This window comes from Piliocolobus tephrosceles, chromosome 16 (genome assembly GCF_002776525.5).
Source record: "Piliocolobus tephrosceles isolate RC106 chromosome 16, ASM277652v3, whole genome shotgun sequence".
In the NCBI taxonomy this organism is placed as follows: Eukaryota; Metazoa; Chordata; class Mammalia; order Primates; family Cercopithecidae; genus Piliocolobus; species Piliocolobus tephrosceles.
The window spans coordinates 25,713,855-25,733,734 of NC_045449.1; the positions used below are offsets into that span (position 1 = coordinate 25,713,855).

At 34.2% G+C, this 19,880-nt stretch overlaps 1 protein-coding gene across 1 annotated transcript in view; it reads left to right on the forward strand.

Annotated features, from left to right (window-relative positions):
• The window catches only part of NF1 (neurofibromin 1), a 243,357-nt gene that overhangs the window by 45,960 nt on the left and 177,517 nt on the right, over positions 1–19,880 (forward strand). Inside the window, exons 8-11 of the mRNA XM_026452251.2 lie at positions 11,312–11,485; positions 11,928–12,050; positions 12,310–12,384; positions 17,140–17,271. Coding sequence (XP_026308036.1) covers positions 11,312–11,485; positions 11,928–12,050; positions 12,310–12,384; positions 17,140–17,271 — 504 coding nt within the window. The remainder of the gene's footprint in view (positions 1–11,311; positions 11,486–11,927; positions 12,051–12,309; positions 12,385–17,139; positions 17,272–19,880) is intronic.

Below are 19,880 nucleotides of genomic sequence, written 5' to 3' on the forward strand. Positions count from 1 at the left end.
GGAATACTATGCAGCCATAAAAAAGGATGAGTTTGCGTCCTTTGTAGAGACATGGATGCAGCTGGAAACCATCATTCTTAGCAAATTATCACAAGAAGAGAAAACCAAACACCGCATGTTCTCACTCATAGGTGGGAACTGAACAATGAGCTCACTTGGACTCGGGAAGGGGAACATCACACACTGGGGCCTATCATGGGGAGGGGGGAGGGGGGAGGGATTGCATTGGGGAGTTATACCTGATATAAATGATGAATTGATGGGTGCTGACGAGTTGATGGGTGCAGCACACCAACATGGCACATGTATACATATGTAACCTGCACGTTATGCACATGTACCCTAGAACTTAAAGTATAATAAAAAAAAAAAAAAAAAATAGCTGGATGTGGTGGCAGGCGCCTGCGATCCCAGCTACTCTGGAGGATGAGGCAGGGAGAATTGCTTGAACCTGGGAGGTGGAGGTTGCCGTGAGCTGAGATCACGCCACTGCACTCCAGCCTGGGTGACAGAGCGAGACTCCATCTCAAAAAACAAAAAAATAAAAAATAAAATAATAAAATAAAATAGTATTCTCACCCTTTTCTACTCACATTCCCTCTAAGCTAGTTAGTGTTATTGGCTGGTATGTATTCTTCCACTCACATCTATTTACCCATACATTCAAATGCAAAGTACACATACATACGTAGGGTGTGGTGGTTGTATTTTGAAATGAAATTATTTTATGCACGTTACTCTGCGTCGTTATTTATCTAAGAAAATGTTTCAGCTGTTCCTCAAAACAGTTGATAGATATCTAACACATTCCTTTCAATATTAGGTAACATTCTGTTACACTAATGAGCCTCATTTACTCAGCCATTTTACTGAATGGGTGGATATTCAGATGTTTTCAGTTTTTTGACACTATAGGTAAGCCTTAAGTAAATATCTTGTTCATATATTCTTGTTAACTGATGCTCTTAATTCTATAATTAGAATCCAAAAACTGGGGGTTCCTGTGTCAAGAACATTTGCATTTAAAATTTGTAATAGTTATTACTAGATTTACATTCCCCAGTAGTTGCAGCAGGTCACAGTTTCATCCCCACTGAATTGCCTATTTTCCTGCATTTTTATCAGGATTAGCTGTTGTTCAGTCTTTAAAATTTTTGCCACACTAATAAGGTAAGATAGTATCTCATCTCAGGTATTCTTACCTTCTCTTTCAGAGGTAAACTGTGTGATGTGATGGATATGTTAATTACCTTGATTGTGGTACTTATTTTAGAATGTATAAGTTTATCAGAACATCATGTTGTACACCTTAAATATATACAATTTTTATTTTTCGATCATACCTCAATAAAGCTGAAAAATGTCATTCAGAAAGGAAGCAAACAGTACATTAAAAATATGTTATAAATTTTCAAGTATAGAATAATAACAAGATTAGGAACAAGAATATGCATATAGATTAAACATTTATATCTGTGAATATTTATCCATAGATACAAATGTTGAAGGCAAGTTACAGTCTTGAAGAAAATGAAAATTATGTTGTGTACCTATAATATGAAAATAAAAAAAATCACACAAAGGCATATACCTTCACTCAAGGATGTATGCTTGAGTATACATATTATTTATAGTAGCCTAAATTTGAAAACAGCCCAAATGTCCATCAGCTGGTGAATGAATAAACCAATGGTGATGCCTTGAAACCATGGAATACTATTCAGCAATAAAAAGGAACTAACTACTGACTCGGCAACATGTGTAAATCTCAAAAATATTATGCTAAGTGAAAGAAGCCAGGCTCAAGAGATGACATACTATATGATTTCTTAAAACTTCTAGAGAAGACAAAATTCAGGACCGAAAGCAGATAAGTGGATGTCAGGAGTGGGAGTTAGGGGAGGAAATTTATTGCAAAGGAGCAGTAGGTGATTGATTGTGGTGATGATTGAAATGTTCTACGTCATGATTGTGGTTGTGGTTACATGACTATTCTGAAAGTTCGTATTTAGTAAGTGATATAAAAGAATAAAGTATTAATGACCTAAACATTAATTTTCCAAATGAGAACACTAATTAAAATTCTCAGATACTGAGAACAAAGATAGTATCTCATTGTAATTTTTATTCTTTTTAAGGTTACTGAGGTTTGAAAACAGTTCATATGTTTCTTTGCCATTTGCATGTTTTCTTTTGCAGGTGTCTGTTGACTTCCTTTATTTATTCTTCTGTTATGTTGCTTCCAGTTCCTTATGGATTTGCGGAACTTTTTGTATATTAAGAGCAGTAATCCTACATTTTAGTCTGTAAATATTTTCCAATCACCTGTTTCTTTTGACTATAGTATCTTTTTTAAAAAAGAAATATTTGAAATGTACAAAGAATGTAACAGTTCCCCATACTCCTATTAACATTTTTATATTTTGCTCGTCTTTTGAGAAATTTATATATGTGTCCACGAAAAGAGTCAAACTCTATAAAATATTTTAAAAGATTTATTCTGAACCAAATACAAGTGGCACAGCCCTCAGGAGGTCCTGAGAACATTTAAGAAATACATTGGTTTGGTTTAGAAAGGTGGGACAACTCAAAGTGGGGGCTTCCAGGCTACAGGTAAATTTAAACATTTTCTGGTTGATGGTTGAGTTCGTCTGAAGACTTGGGATTAATGGAAAGGAGTGTCCAGGTTAAGATAAAGGATAAAGGATTATGGAGACCAGGTTTTGTTGCGCAGAGGAATCTCAGCAAACTTCAGAGAGCAGGTTGTAAAATGTTTCTTACTAGACCTAAAAGGGTGCCTGGCTCTTAGTCGATTATCTCCTTGATCTGGAAGGGAAGGAAGGAAAACAAAGGGAAAAGGGGATTCTCTATAGAATGTGGGGTTTTTTCCCACAAGAGACCTTGCATGGCAAGGTATGGCAAGAAAATGTATTTCGGGGCTAAATATTTTGTCCTTGTCTCATAATGTTATGCCAGAGTCAGATTGAAAAGTAAGTTGCCGGGCGTGGTGGCTCACGCCTGTCGTCCCAGCACTTTGGGACGGGCGGATCACAAGGTCAGGAGATCGAGACCATCCTGCCTAACACGGTGAAACCCCGTCTCTACTAAAAAATACAAAAAGCTAGCCGAGTGAGGTGGCGGGTGCCTGTAGTCCCAGCTACTTGGGAGGCTGAGGCAGGAGAATGGCATAAACCCGGGAGGCGGAGCTTGCAGTGAGCTGAGATCAGGCCACTGCACTCCAGCCTGGGTGACAGAGCGAGACTCCATCTCAAAAAAAAAAAAAAAGAAAGAAAAGTAAGTCACGATATATAGGGTCAAATAAAACCCATCTGATGAGAACTTAACAGTTTGTAGGGCATGTCTCCCTTAGACCCCTTAGGTAGGAATTTGGGCAAGTTAAAACATCAGAGCTTAGTCCTTATATGGCTTTTAAAAGTTGTGAACAAGTAATACTTCCATAAATTCTCACTTAATTACAAATCCCACTAATTTCGTTTTCTTCTTTCCCAGGGACAGCCACTGCAAAGGGTTAAATGTGTATTCTTCCAGTCTAGCTTTTACATTTTTATGAGGATGGGGAGATAGACAGATAGGTATATAGTTCAGTGTTTCTCAAAGTGTGGTCTTTAGACCAGCAGCATCAGCATCACCTGGAAACTTGTGAGAAATGCCAGTTCTTAGTTTGTAACTAAATATTTAGTGTCTCACTAAAAACAGCAGTTTTTATTAAGTCCTTTCAAGTGGTTGTTAATGCACATTGAAATTTGAGAACTATTGTTCATCTAGGTCATTGTCTTTAACTGCTGTAAGGTGTTCCCCAAATTGAACATACCATTTTTTTAAAAAGAGACTAAGTCTTGCTGTTATGTTGCCCAGGCTGGTCTCAAACTTCTGGGCTTATGCGATCCTCTTCTGCCTCAACCTTCAGATAGCTGCAGCCATAAGTGTGCGCCACCACACCCAGCTTGAATGTACCATATTTTAAATTCCATATTGTCAAGCATTTAAGTTACTTTTCTTTAAAAAATTAACATTAATGCAAAGGAAACAATTGGCAGAGTGAGAAGACAACCTACAAAATGGGAGAAAATATTTGCAAAGTATGTATCCAGCAGAGGATTTAATATCCAGAATATACAAGGAACTCTGACGTCTCGACAGCAAAAAAAAAAAAGAATCCAATTAAAAAATGGGCAAATGACCTGAATAGACATTTCTTAAAAGAAGACAGACACATGACCAACAGATACATTTTTTAAAAAAGCTCAACATCACTAGTCATCAGGGAATGCAAATCAAAACCACAGTGAGATATCATCTCATCCTGGTTAGAATGGCTACTGTCAAAAAGACAAAAAATAGCAAGTGCTGGCAAAGGTGTGGAGATAAGTGAACTCTTAAATGTGGCTAGTGGGAATGTAAACTAGTACAGCCACTATGGAGAACAGTGAAAAGGTTCCTCAAAAAACTGCAACTAGAACTACCATGTGATCCAGCAGTTCATTACTGGACATTTATCCAAAGGAAGGGACATCTGCACCCCCATGTTTATTGCAGTGCTATTCACAATGGCCGAGATATGGAATCATCCTAAGTATCTAACAACAGATGAATGCATAAAGAAAATATGGTATATATACACAGTGGAATAGTATTCAGCCATTAAAAAGAATGAAATTCTGTATTTTGAGGCACATAGATTGAATTGGAGGACATTATATTAAGTGAAATAAACCAGGGACAGAACATTAAACACTGCGTGTTCTTGTTCGTACATGGAAGCTAAAAAAAGTTGATCTCATAGAAGTAAAAAGTAGAACAGAATACTGCAGGCTGGGAAGAATAGGGCACAGGAAGGGTAGGGAGCGATTTGTTAAAGGATTCAAAGTTACAACTAGATAGGAAGAGTAAGTTCTAGTGTTGTATACCACTGTAAGATGACTGTAATTAACAATATGTTACTGTTAAAGTGAACTAAATATGGCCTGAGAAGGACTCCGTACTTGTATTTGTGGACTAACTGCAACCTATATTGAAAACCTAACTAGGAGTATGCACCTGTAACAATACCTGAGTCTTGGCCAATCCCAGTGGCCATACTTCAATCATTCATATACTGCTGAGTGTTCAAACTGTGTTCAAATAAGGCAAAAGCCAAACTGTAACCAATCCAGCTGTTCTGTACCTCACTTCTGATTTCTACATGTCATTTCCAGTTTTTCGTCTATAAATCTTCTTCCACCACATGGCTGTGCTGGAGTTGCTGTCAATGTGCTGTAATTCTGGGGGCTGCCCGATTTGTGAATCGTTCATTGATCAATTAAACGCCTTTAAATTTAAAAAAAAAAAAAAAAAAAAAAAACAATATGTTACACAGTTTCAAAGAACTAGGAGGAGGATATTGAATGTTCCCAGCACAAAGAAATGATAAGAGATGATGGATATGCTAATTACCTTGATTTGATCTCTGTATATCTATGGAAACCTTACTATTTTCTTCATAAATATTAATACATCAAAAAATTTAAAATTAATAACAAAAGATAAAGGGCCCTGAACTCTAGTTTTAGAGCTGAATTGTATCCAGTCAGTTAGTTTCTAGATTATTTAAATATTCACTTTTAATTTGGAGCTGAAATATATTTGGAAATCCTTACTTTTAGTATGTTCATTTGTGTGTGTGTGTGTGTGTGAGGTAAACTTGGTTGGCTATTGGCAAATGTATTGGGTAGCTACTTAATAAAACATTTCCTTCCAGTGCTTCAGTTTTCTGATGCTTAGAAAATGTGTATATTTAACATAATATGCATTATCACTTTTGAAAGTAACTAATTGTTCTAACAGTTATTTGTGCCAAATTAGTAATGTGAGTTCGAGAACTATCAGTCTTTTCTATGGCCTGGAATAATTTAAATAATAGAAATTATCCGATTAGATAGAAATCATTATAAAATCATAAAGGTTAGAAGCTGTTAAGATTTCCTTTGACTTTTGCTTATCATTAGTTTTAAAGAAAAAAAAACTGACATAATGGAAATTTTCACTGTAGATCAGGAAGGAAATTCAGTGGAAAAGTAAGCTTCCTGTTCAGTCTTGACCTTCAGTTTATACTTTTCTTCTTAAGTACTGCTACTGGTTTCTTAACGCTATTTCTAGAACTAGCCTATCTATTGCCTATTTAAAATAAGTCATTAATCACCTTTTATTTGAACTCCCATAAATGGATCTATGTAGGTTTTCTGTCTCTTTTTAAAATTTTGTATGCAGTAAAATACACACAAAATAAAATTTACCATCTTAGCCATTTTTAAGTATATAGTTTAGTAGCACTATCTTTCACATTGTTGTACAACTAATCTCCAAAACCCTTTCATCTTGCAAAACAAATTCTGTGTCTATTAAGCAGCTCTCCTTTCTTCCCTACCCTCAACTCCTGGCAACCATCTTTTTACTTTCTGTCTCTCTGAATTTGACTACCTCATATAAGTGGACTCATACAGTATTTGTCTTTTGGACATGGGCTTATTTTACTTAGCATAATGTCCTCCAGTTCCATTCGTGTTGCCATGAAAGACAGGATTTCATTCTTTTTTTAATGGCTGAAATAGTATTCATCCATGTTGTAGCATGTCAGGATTTCCTTCTTCTTTAAGGCTGAATGATATATTCCATTGTATGTGTATACCAACATTTTATTTATCTAAATTTATCTGCCGGTGGATTTTTCGGTTGTTTCCACCTTTTGGCTATTATAAATAATGCTACTGTGAACATGGGTGTACAAATAACTTCAGGACCCTGCTTTTAATTCTTCTGAATATATATCCAGAAGTAGAATTGCTGGATCATGTTGTTATTTTATTTTTAATTTTTTGAAGAATTTCTGTTGTTTTTAAAGTCACTTTTGATGGTTTGTTCTTTGCTAGAAAATATATTTTTCAATTTTATCAGTGCAGAGTTGCATATAATACTTATATATTTTACTTGTACAATTATATAAAGGTTATATTTCCATATTCTCATGTAATTATCTTTAGTATCCATGTTTGTAACTGTTTACTCATTTCTCTTTTTCCTCGTTCATGTTTACTGTTTTATTGGTCTTTAAAACCTAGGCTTTGGTTTTGTTTCCTAGCATTTAAATTTTTCTGTTTCATTAATTTTAACTTTCATTTTATTTATATTGTTATTTCTTGAGGCAATGGCTTGGTTCATCTATTTTCAGTTTTTTAAAACAAAGTATTTGTAAGGCTCTAAATTTTGTTTTTGTTTTTTTTTTTTAGTTATAGGAATTGTTAATATATTCTGGTTATTCATCCCTTAGGAGATACGTTATTTGCAAATATTTTCTCCCACTCTGTGGATTGTTGTTTCATCTTGATAGTGTCCTTTGTTATACAAAAGTTTTTATTTTGATGAAGTCCAGTTTATCTGTTTTTTTTTCTTTTGTTGCCTGTGCTTTTTTGGTATCATATACAAGAAATCTTTGCCAAATGCAATGTTGGAAATATTTTTTTTCCTATATTTTCTTTTAGGAGTTTTATAGCTTTACTGTTAAGTTTTGGTCTTTGATCTGTTTTGAGTTAATTTTTGTATATGATGTAAGAGAAGGGTCCATCTTCATTCTTTTGCATGTGGATAATCAGTTTTCCTAGCATCATTTGTTGAAACGACTCTCCTTTCTCCATTGAATAGTCTCAGCACCTTTGTCAAAAATTGGTCATATGTGTGAGAGTTTCTTTCAGGGCGCTCTATTCCATTGGTCTGTATGACTGTGCTTATGCTGGTACTACATTGTTTTGATTACTGTAGCTTTGTAGTAAGTTTTCAAATAAGAAAGTGTGAGTTATCCAACTTTATTCTTTTTCAAGACAGTTTCGACTATTATGCAGTTCTTTGAGATTCCGTATGAATTTTAGGATGGGTTTTTCTTTCTTTCTTTTTTTTTTTTTTTTTTTGCAAAAAATACTATTGGGATTTTGATAGGGATTGCATTGAAAATGTATATTGCTTTGGGTAATATTGTTACCTTAACAATCTAGGAATGTGGGATATCTTTCCATTTATTTATGTTTAATTTCTTTCAGCAGTGTTTTGTAGTTTTTTATTGTGTAAGTTTTTCACCTCCTTAATTCCTATATATTTTATTTTTGATGCTATCATAAGTGGAATTGTTTTCTTAATTTCGTTTTTGTATTTTTCATTGCTAATGTATAGAAATCTAGCTGATTTTTGTGTGCTGATTTTGTATTGTGACTTTGAATTTATTAGCTCTAACAGATTGTTTTTGGTGTGTATGTGTCATCTTTAGGGATTTCTACAGATATATCATCTGTGAATAGACATAATTGTGCTTCTTTCTGTCCAATTTGAATGACTTTTCCATCTTTTTCTTGCCTACTTGCTCTGTCTAGAATTTCTAGTATTATGCCGAATAGAAGAAGAAAAAGTGGGCATCGTCATCCTGTTCCTGATCTTAGGGGAAAAACTTGCAATCTTTCACTATTGAGTATGTTGTTAGCTATTGGTTTTTACTATATGGGTTTTATGATGTTGAGGAAATTTCCTCCTATTCCTAGCTTGAGTGTTTTTTATCATAAAAGATGTTGAACTTTGTCAAGTGGTTTCTCTGTATTGATTCAGATGATCATGTGGAGTTTCTTCTTCCTTCTGTTAACGTGGTGTATTACATTGATTTTTTTGTTGTTGAATCATCTTGTGCTCCTGGAGTAAGTTTCACTTGGTCGTGGTTTGTCATCTTTTTTTTTTTTTTTTTGGGGGGGGGGGGGGGCCGAGTCTTGCTCTGTCGCCCGGGCTGGAGTGCAGTGGCCGGATCTCAGCTCACTGCAAGCTCCGCCTCCCGGGTTTATGCCATTCTCCTGCCTCAGCCTCCCGAGTAGCTGGGACTGCAGGCGCCCGCCACCTCGCCCGGCTAGTTTTTTGTATTTTTAGTAGAGACGGGGTTTCATCGTGTTAGCCAGGATGGTCTGGATCTCCTGACCTCGTGATCCGCCCGTCTCGGCCTCCCAAAGTGCTGGGATTCCAGGCTTGAGCCACCGCGCCCGGCCTGTCATCCTTTTAATAGGCTGCTGATTTTGTTGAGTTTTGCATCAGTATTGCTAAGGTATATTAGCCTGTAGTTTTCTTGTAGTATTTTTGTCTGGCTTTGGTATCAGGGTAATGTTGGACCATATAACTAATGAGGAGAAGTGTTCCCTTCGCTTTTATTTTTTGGAAGTGTTTGAGAAGCATTCTTTAAATGTTGGGTAGAATCAACCAGTGAAAGCTATCTGGTCCTGGCCTTTGGGAGCTTTGTGATTATAGTTCTATTTAGATTTTCCATTTCCTCATGAGTTAGTTTTGGTAGATTGTGTGTTTGTAGAAATTTGTCTGTTTTGTCCAGGTTATCCAAATTGTTGGCATATAGTTTTACATAGTATCATCTCATAATTCTTTTTTTTTTTTTGTAAAATCAGTAGTGTCACCACTTTGTTTCTTTTTTGGGGGGAGGCGGGGGTGCGGGGATGGAGTCTTGCTCTTTCACCTAGGCTGGAGTGCAGTGACATGATCTTGGCTCACTGCAACCTCCGCCTCCTGGGTTCAAGCGATTCTCCTGCCTCAGCTTCCCTAATAGTTGGGACTACAGGCGTGCACCACCATGCCTGTGTAATTTTTGTCTTCTTAGCAGAGACGGGGGTTTTACCGTGTTGGTCAGGCTGGTCTTGAACTCCTGACCTCAAGTAATTCGCCTGCCCTGGCTTCCCAAAGTGCTGGGATTACAGGCATGAGCCACTGCATCTGACCGTGTCACCACTTTCATATCTGAGTTTAGTAATTTGGTGTTCTTTCTCTCTGTCTCTCTTTTATTTATTTATTTTTTTGTTAAACGATCTAGCTAGAGTTTTGTTGGCTTTTTCAAAGAATGAACTTCTGGTTTTGTAATTTTTCTCCATTGTTTTTCTGTTCTCTGTCTAATCTTTATTATTTTCTTTCTTCTACTAGCTTTGGTGTAGTTTACTCTTTTTCTAGTTCCTTGAGGTGTATGGTTAGGTTATTGAATGAGAACTTTCTTATTTTTTAATGTTTACAGCTTTACATTTTTCTTTTAGCCCTACAGTCACTGCATCCTGTAAGTTTTAGTATGTTGTGTTTTCATTTTCATTTGTCTCAAGTTGGTTTCTAATTTCCTTTGTGATTTTTTCCTTTGATCTGTTAACATTCACAAATTTTCACGTATTTATGAATTTTTTAGTTTTTTATCTGCTGTTGGTTTTTCATTTCCATTATGATCAGAAAACATACTTTGTATGATTTCAATTTCTTTAAATGTATTAAGACTTATTTTGTAGCCTAACATATGGTCTGTTTTGGAGAATGTTCCATGTACACTTGAGAAGAATATATTATGCTGGTGTTGGGTGAGTTTAGTTCTTGACTTGTTACATTTGAGCATACATGTAGGTGGAGATGTGAGATACTCATTTAGGAGAAAAGCCAAGGGAAGAAATTTGTTAATGAACTGTAAAGAGGGATTGACATCACAAGAGTAGGTAATTTTTTTTGAGAAACAAATTTAGAGCAACAGAACAGCCTTGAATATATTCCTATTTAGAAGGCTGAAGGTTGAATATAACCTGGTGTGTTAGAAAAGGGTGGAACAGTTTATCATAGACCAGAGCCAAGATAGTATATTTAGACTTTAAGTATCAAAAAGAAGATATGATCAGCTGAATTCAAAGTTGAAGGCTAGGCGTGGTGGCTCACGCCTGTAATCCCAGCACTTTGGGAGGCCGAGGCAGAAGCATCACTTGAGCCCCGGGGTTCAAGACCAGCCTGGCCAACATGGTGAAATCCTGTCTCTACTGAAAATACAAAAATTAGCCAGGCATGGTGGCAGGCGCCTGTAAACCCAGCTACTCTGGAGGCTGAGGCAGGAGAATCGCTTTGACCCTGGGAGGCAGAGGTTGCAATGAGCCGAGATTGTGCCTTTGCATTCCAGCCTGGGTAACAGAGGAAGACACCATCTTGGGGGAAAAAAAAAAGTTCAGAAAGCAGCTTGTTTGGGAAGGACTGTTTTTTGTATTCATTTAATAATTCAATAAAGAAAATAGAAAAAGCATGTTTTTTTTTTAATTTGAGAAACATTTAAATGATGACTACTACTTAAATTATGAAATTGAAAACCACAAATATAAATTATGCATTCTTTATAGTATGAGTTTTAGAGGCTGTTAATTTGCTGTAATATTAGGTAAATCTGGAATAGAAGAAACTTCATATATTATCTTATCGCTATATTTGAATTCTGTAGAAGTTATTTCTGGACAGTCTACGCAAAGCTCTTGCTGGCCATGGAGGAAGTAGGCAGCTGACAGAAAGTGCTGCAATTGCCTGTGTCAAACTGTGTAAAGCAAGTACTTACATCAATTGGGAAGATAACTCTGTCATTTTCCTACTTGTTCAGTCCATGGTGGTTGATCTTAAGGTAACATGCTTATTCTTTCTCTACTACAAACTTTAAGAAAATGAAATGAATTTTCTAGCATAAGTATTTTGTCAAAGATAATTGCTAACGTTAAAGTTCTGATTCTTTGTTGATAAGTTCATAGGACTTTCTTTTGTTTTTTTCTGTGTTCATCAGCCTAAATGGACTGAGAATATGAAGAAAACACCATTTTCTTAAATGAGCATAAATATACAGACTTAGGTTTAAAATAATGTGTCTATTAGGGCCTGAAAGGAACCTATATATAGTATAGGAACAGTTGTTTCAGACTGATGAACTACAGTATTGGTGCTTTGTGCTTCTTCTGGCAACTGAATTTTACTGCCATCTGTGTGGGTACTGTGTTGATGTTATTACATGTTAGTAAAGAAATACTGCATGGGTATTTAAAGGCTTTTGTTTTCTGTTGGGGTTTTTATAGAACCTGCTTTTTAATCCAAGTAAGCCATTCTCAAGAGGCAGTCAGCCTGCAGATGTGGATCTAATGATTGACTGCCTTGTTTCTTGCTTTCGTATAAGTCCTCACAACAACCAACACTTTAAGGTGAGAGCATTGGTTTTTATCTAACTATGTTTACTGATGCTGTTATCCTTTATAAACGAAAAGACTAGAGAGATTAATAGGTTTACTTTTATCAGTATTTCTCACTATTATGTATTGATGTTCATTTCAAGACCTTAAAAACTTAGTGTTTTTTTTTTTTTTTAACAAAACGTTCTATTTGCTGTTCTTTTTGACTTCATTTGTATTACTGAGTATTTTTCTCATAGAAATAATCTGCTTTGTTTTTCTTTTTCTATAGATCTGCCTGGCTCAGAACTCGCCTTCTACATTTCACTACGTGCTGGTAAATTCACTGCATCGAATCATCACCAATGTAAGTCCAAAAGGTATTGCTAAATTACTAAAAAAAATTTTTCCTTTCTTTTCTTTGCATATTTCTTTTTAAGAAATGCACTCTTGGTTTTCAAAAAGGTTCTGAATTTAGATGTATGAAATAGGAACATTTCTCCACAGTGATTATATTTGATAATCGATAAATATTTGTATTTTTCATATTAAGTGTTGACCGAAGGGACCATATTAAGGAACATGGAGTTAATAAGATGCTTTGGAAAGATTAAATCTAAAATGTTTTATTCAGATCAGAAGTCCTTGAGAAAAATGCCACTGAAAATACTATTTAAAATTTTCATCCCAAAGCTTTTCAAACATGTTATTTGAATACTCTTAGCCCTTTCACAGCATTTGATACATTGACTTGCCACCTTACCATTTAAATTAAAAGTAATAGTATTTATGTTGTAGTCTAGTATAGCACATTGACAAAAGTGATGGGACTGTATTTGATGGTATTTTTAAATCTTTGATCCTAAATTCATTCATAGTGTAAAATTTCATTTTTCTTAAACAAAATGAAATATTAACATACTTTAAAGTAGGTATTCACAAGATACAAAAGCATATCAGACAAAGTAAGTGAAATCATTAAAAGGTACTTGTGAAAGCTTCAGCTGTAATGTGGAGACATTAAATAGACAGCAAAACTTTATCAGATTTGGACTGTGGATTTTAAAAATTCTGTTCTTGTAATTATGAACAACCCTATTTTGAAAGTTCTCAGGTGTTATTTTCCATTGTTCCACTTTTGTCAAATGATAGATACTCACATTTATGGGTAAAATGGTCAACATTTTCCTTCCTTAAACGAGGCTTTAAGCATTGATAACTTAGTATATTTGTCCTGTTTATAATCAAATTCCATTTTAAGACTGTGCCTCTGGTGAGTTGAAAATAACTCTTCACCCTCATTTGCCCTGAATGTTGTATTTATTTAAAATAAATGCTGCCCATATTCTATCCATTCCTGCAGTGGAAAATTAACTATTGATAAAGCTATTTGGTGACGCATTTAATTTTTCTCAGCACGTGTTTAGTGAGCATTTTGGGAGGACAGTCCTTTGTTGTGCAGGATGCCTTGGGCCTTGCAGGACCTTTAACATCTCTGGCCTCATTTCATTAAATGCCAGTTGTGCTGCATCTCCCCCATCCCTAGTCATTATGAACAAATAAATATGCCTGAAGGAATGATACTTTCTCCCTTAGTTGAGTATCACTGAGTTAAATTGTAGGTAGAAGTAACATTGAATATGCTTTGTTCCAAAAGGGAAAGTTTAATGAAGATTGTAAATAAGGTATGTTTGTATTAAAAACTTAAAAAAAAATTACTGTACTTTTGTCAGCATAATGAGCCAGGGCATTGTACCTTAAAGGTTTACTTTCAAGGCCATTGAAAAAAAAGATGATTTCCACCCTGAAGTTTATGTTTAACTCAGAAATAAGACATTATTGCTTTTTTCTGCTGTGGCTCAGAACACTAAAAATATTCAAAGAGTGGATAGCTTTACATAAGTGCTTAAAATTTGTATATAATAAACCCAAATATATACTTTTTTGATACTTTGTGGCTAGTTACTTTAATTGTGAAATATTTTTGTCTACAATTGACTATATAGAGCACTTTCAAGCATGGACTTGGCACTGCTGTAAGTGGCTGAGCTGCTTCTTTCTGGGTTCCAAGCATGCCTGGAGTGGTGCTTCATGCATGTCTCAGTGTACTTGGTGAAAGTGGCTGTGCATCCTCTTCTACTCTAATGAGTACTGCATGTGTGGAGGGTGGAGTGTGTCTGTATCAGAGATCAAGTTATATGAAAATCTGTTTTTTAAAAAACTACATTGATTTTTAAATATTAAGTATCAGTAGCTTTTCAGTGAAATAACTTGAAAAGGAACATAAATATTAGTTCAAAGTATCTTTTTAAATCATGCCTTGGGTAGTGATACTTTTTTATTATAGATTGTGTAGGAAATTGTTTCTCCTTAGGATATTTTCCCCCTTGGTTTGAGGCTAATCACTATTGAATCTGAAGTACTTTTTTGGTTGAAAAGGACTATTTATAAAGTGAATATACAAATTTATGAGATTGACTATTTTAGAGTTTCATTGAAGACATTTATTGTGGAAATATTTTTGTCGTGAAAAATCACATGAAATTATTCTTAGATATTTGGACTTCTGATCTTAAATTCATTCATAGTGTAAATTTTTTTTCTAATGATTCTTGGTTCAATGTACCTCATAAATTCTCTTCTCCCATGGTTCTTTAGCCAGTCCACACATTTTTTTTTTAAAGTATCACGTTCTCAAATAAGATAAAAGTTTTACTGATGTGTATTGAGCGTTTGTGTAGAAGTAGTAAGATGTTTGGAGTTCTACTTTTGTAAAATGTACTCATACTCAGTTCATGAGTACTGAGTTTAGATCTAAAATATTCCAGCGTTTCTTCTTAGAAAATCTTAAAATATATCCACTATTTGATTCTTATTGTAATGCAGTTGCTAAAATAGTAGTAGTTGTACTGTCTTCTTTTTTATTATGATGTGCCATAAGAGATGAATTATAGTTGTAAGATCTATGTTATATAATCTTCCTAGACTTCTTTTAGGTTAAATTAGATATGTAATTGGGAAATTTAAAAAGTAATATACACACTTATGAACCAATTATCTTAGCCATCACTGGTACATGCTATAGCTGGTATATTACATATTTCTGTTTTTTTCCTTATGACAATTGATCATAATTTACATATAGATCACATACTGAAAATGAGATGATTTCTTTCTGCTGAGAGGTTGTAGTTGAAAGGAATTATTTCCAAGGCATTTGAAAATTACTTAAATCTCTTGAGGAATTGCCACATAATTTGTTCATATTATGTCAGGGTTGCCATTTGGCTATAAACATGGTATTTTCAAGGAAAAAAAGAGTAAGTCTACTTTAATTGACTGGTGTTCCGGAAGGACACATTTAGTAACTGCTCAAAATACTGAACTTTTTTGCCAACCACATGATGTCTAGTTTTCATGCTGATTTTATTTGAAAATGTATCTTTTACTTTAAAATGAATATATTATGAAAAATGAAAACTATGAAAATTACTAAATCTTAAGCCTAAAGTTATTTTATGGTGCACCTGGTACCACAATACAGTTTAAAAGCTATTTTTAAAATGACACAGTAATTTGAATAGGATGTTATATGGGATGTCTTTCTTAGTTTATCAGTTTCTGACACGATCTTATGAGATGTGTTGGGTGAGGAAGACCCTTCACTCAATGTACATTGCTATTCAGCTTTTTGTTACTTTAGGCTGATTAACACAAGCTGTATAATTTAGTAAGTATAAGGAAATCAAGTTGCATTGGTTGCTTTGGGCAAGTCAAAATTGCAGAGAGTTGGAGGAATCCATTATACTATCAGACTAAAAATTGATCATGTGTAGGAACTAGATTAAATGAAGTAGGAGTTGAGGGAAAAGTGTAAACAACCATACTGTCCCCAAAAAAGCATTTCTTCCCTCCCAGTTTTGGGATTCCTCCCTGAATGGATTTCAGTATTCAAAATGTGTATCATAAATTGGTTTTACATTTTACTATCCGGCGAACAGGATTTGTAATCCACAGTTTGGGTTAAGGTAATGTAACTTGATGCTATTCAAAATATTCTGAGAATTCCAAGTGAAGAAATTAAAATGTTGACACTTGAATTAGCTTAGTTCTGAATAAGAAAAAATGTGGGAATGAGACGTGAGAGATGTGAGGCTATTAAATCTCTTTTATCTACAATTTGAATGTGTTATTCCTCTAGATTTTTTTATAAACATCTGGAGTATTATAAATTAGAAGCCTACATTTTAGGTCATTTCATGCATACTCTACATATGTAGTAAAAATTCATCCAGTCAGTTTTGTATTAACTGATAGACTTTAAAGATAATAGTGATTTTCATAATTGTCATTTTTAATAATATATCAAGTCATTCATTTTAAAGTTAAAGATACACTTTCAAATAAAATAGGCATAAAAACTAGACATCAAAGCAAAACAGGTTAAATTGAAATAGAAAATACACGAAATAATTTTTTAAAAAATATTTCGCTAGGATCAGTTTGTCTTTGTTTATGGTAATTGTTAGTCTCCCATGTATCATGTCATCATTGCATATCAATTTAAGATTATAGGTTTACTTAATAGTTTTATTTCATTTACTAATTTCATGTTGTAATTATCATTGTTTTCTGTAAACATATAAGTAATGGTTTCCCACATACACTTTTAATATTGTGTTGAACCACTAATCACTTTTAAAGCTTTGATAATAGCATTCTTACCTGGGAAAATATATGCCATTTATGCATGTGTTCCAGAAATTGTAAAACTTGAAACTTAAAAAAACAAAAGAAGAAGATCGGCTACAGATTAGCTCTCTGAAGACTTTAGTTTTCAAATTCACTGGCTTATCATTGAGAAAAGATAGTCTCACATGCACATGCTCATGAAGTGGGCAATTTGTCTCTTGCTCAATATTATGTTTTATAATATAATGTGTATGAGTTAGTGTTTGAATTAAAGACGTTGTTTGAAGACTTTGGAAATCATGGTGTGTGTTTGCATGGTCTTAGAAACTTCCTGACAAAAGGATAAAACTTAAAACTATAGTGATAAACACAGTATACAACTCATGTAATTTTGTACTTTCTCTTCCTTATGGTCTTTGTTTTTCTCTAGTCGGCATTGGATTGGTGGCCTAAGATTGATGCTGTGTATTGTCACTCGGTTGAACTTCGAAATATGTTTGGTGAAACACTTCATAAAGCAGTGCAAGGTTGTGGAGCACACCCAGCAATACGAATGGCACAGGTAAGATAAATCATGAATTTTGAATCTCACCTCCTTTCTGTTGCATTTTTTAGTGTCTTTATCCCATTCCTGCTGCTTTCATTATTTTAGAGAATTGAAGGGGTCCTTCAGTTCTTCTAAATGTTGTGGTATGTTGTATGTAGAATATTGTTGAATACTAGATAATAATGTTTATTTTCCACTGTTTCCATGAGTTGAACTTACTTTTCTTAGATAAATGTTCTCACAAAACACTGAAAGTCTTAATGAATGTCACCTTTTTTTCTGTTTTTAAAGTTTTTTTCTCTTTAAAACTTTTGAGCAAAAATATTTTGATTAGCTTCTCACCTTTTGGGGATGAGTAAGGGAAGCTGACTCCTGGGTTAGAGTGAATGTTACTGCTAATGCACATTTTAACTCATTGAATAGTGACTATTACATATAGGAAATGAATAAAATTTAGAGTTTTTGTATATAAAATAAAAATATTTTATATTTCAACAAATATGCTTTGAGCCTTTACAAATGATAGGTACTTTGATACTGACATTTGACTCTAAACTTAATAAAAAGCAGACTTAAAATTGGGTATTCTCACAGATTATTACTCTTAATATGGAATTTTAAAAAACTCCTATGGAATCAATTTAAAAAGATAATTATATGATTGTGGAAGTCATTTTTTGGTGTTTATTGTATAGCAAGAGTATTATACATGGCAACTCTTGACATTGATTGGTGGTGCTTTGTCTTCTGCTTCTTATTTTCTATTCTTATTGGCTGCTGTCGCTCACATGATCAGATGCCAACCAGTCACTGTTTTGCATGGCAGTGGGCTTCTGTGGCTGTAAGTATGACCCATTGTAACTACCTCAGAAAAGTCCTTGGTTTCTTTGACTTTTCTGTGTATAGTTACCATTATAGTCACATTTTGTCATTTCAACTGAAAATATAGCATGTCTTCACCTGTTGGTTTTATCTAGTAAATTAGTCATTTCACAGTTAGGAGAAATGTAAACAGCTTCCTCCCTGGCATGCTTCTCTTTTTCTAAGTCCCCTTAGTCAGTGAAATAATTTGGTTTTATACAGTTGTGGTTCACTCTTATCCAGTTGTCAGTAATTATTTCTGAGGATAGTTTATCTTAGATGTTCAAATACAGAAGTTTTTTATGTCATATATTTTGGGATTATTGAGCCTAAAAAATATAGCCAAAAGATCATGACAGTGATGTTTCCTTAAGTAAACTTTAAAATGCAAGGTTACCTTTTAGTTGACTTTTTGTAATGCCAAGTACTTCATTTTTTTTTTTAAGTTGAAAAAAATGTCAATACAGGTATAAGTTAATTGGAGGTAAGCATAAATAATAGCTGCTTAAATGTTATTTAACAAGACACTTTTTAAAAATCTTTAAAAACTACTTGAAATAAGTTGTTTAAAAGTTATTTATTGACCGGTTTATTCCAGAGACCTTCTGGGAAATTAGAAGTTTATTTCACTTTTTTGTTTTAAGTTTACTACCTTTTCTGGTAGAAAATTAATGGCCCCCAATAATAGGGCTTGGTGGGAGGTTAATATTCACTTCCTATTTAACTTCAGCATCCACTTTACCAGCTGCCCATAATTTTCTGTGAATAAGGACTAAAAATGAAACTAAATGATTATTTTGAACAGAGGTAAAATTTGATTGGTAGTCTGAATATGTTCTCTACACTTAGAAGTTATTTTGCTTCTTAACCCTAGTTGTAAACTGATTCTCAGAGCTACATATTATTTTACTGAAAAACCATAACTAGAGAGGATTTCCTCTTTTGGCCCAAGGACCCCTGTAATAAGAATTTAGTTTTTATTTCTAATTGTTTTCTGAAAATATCAACATACATTTAATTTTCAAAATCATTCTTAAGCTGTTTATGTTTTTGAAATGTTATATGTATGTATATTTGTACATAATGACTAAAGGACAGCTTTTGGGCTGATATATCCAGGAGAGAAAATAAATAGCAAATTTAATATGAAACAATTTTTAGAATAAGAAAATTTTAGGTTTTGAATGGCTGTTAGAGTAAAATCTCACCCTTCATAAACTTGGTGAGTTAACAGTCAGATAACTAGTTTGGAAGTATTGACCTTCTATTTGCCAGGCAAAGTGCTAATGCCAGGGAAGCATGACAAACTAAACATACACAGTACTTCCCCTCACCGAGATTCCAAGCAAAAGGCTTTTTATTTATTTATTTATTTATTTATTTATTTATTTATTTATTTATTATTATTATACTTTAAGTTCTAGGGTACATGTGCATAACGTGCAGGTTTGTTACATATGTATACTTGTGCCATGTTGGTGTGCTGCACCCATCAACTCGTCAGCACCCATCAATTCATCATTTATATCATGTATAACTCCCCAATGCAATCCCTCCCCCCTCCCCATGATAGGCCCCAGTGTGTGATGTTCCCCTTCCCGAGTCCAAGTGATCTCATTGTTCAGTTCCCACCTATGAGTGAGAACATGCGGTGTTTGGTTTTCTCTTCTTGTGATAGTTTGCTAAGAATGATGGTTTCCAGCTGCATCCATGTCCCTACAAAGGACGCAAACTCATCCTTTTTTATGGCTGCATAGTATTCC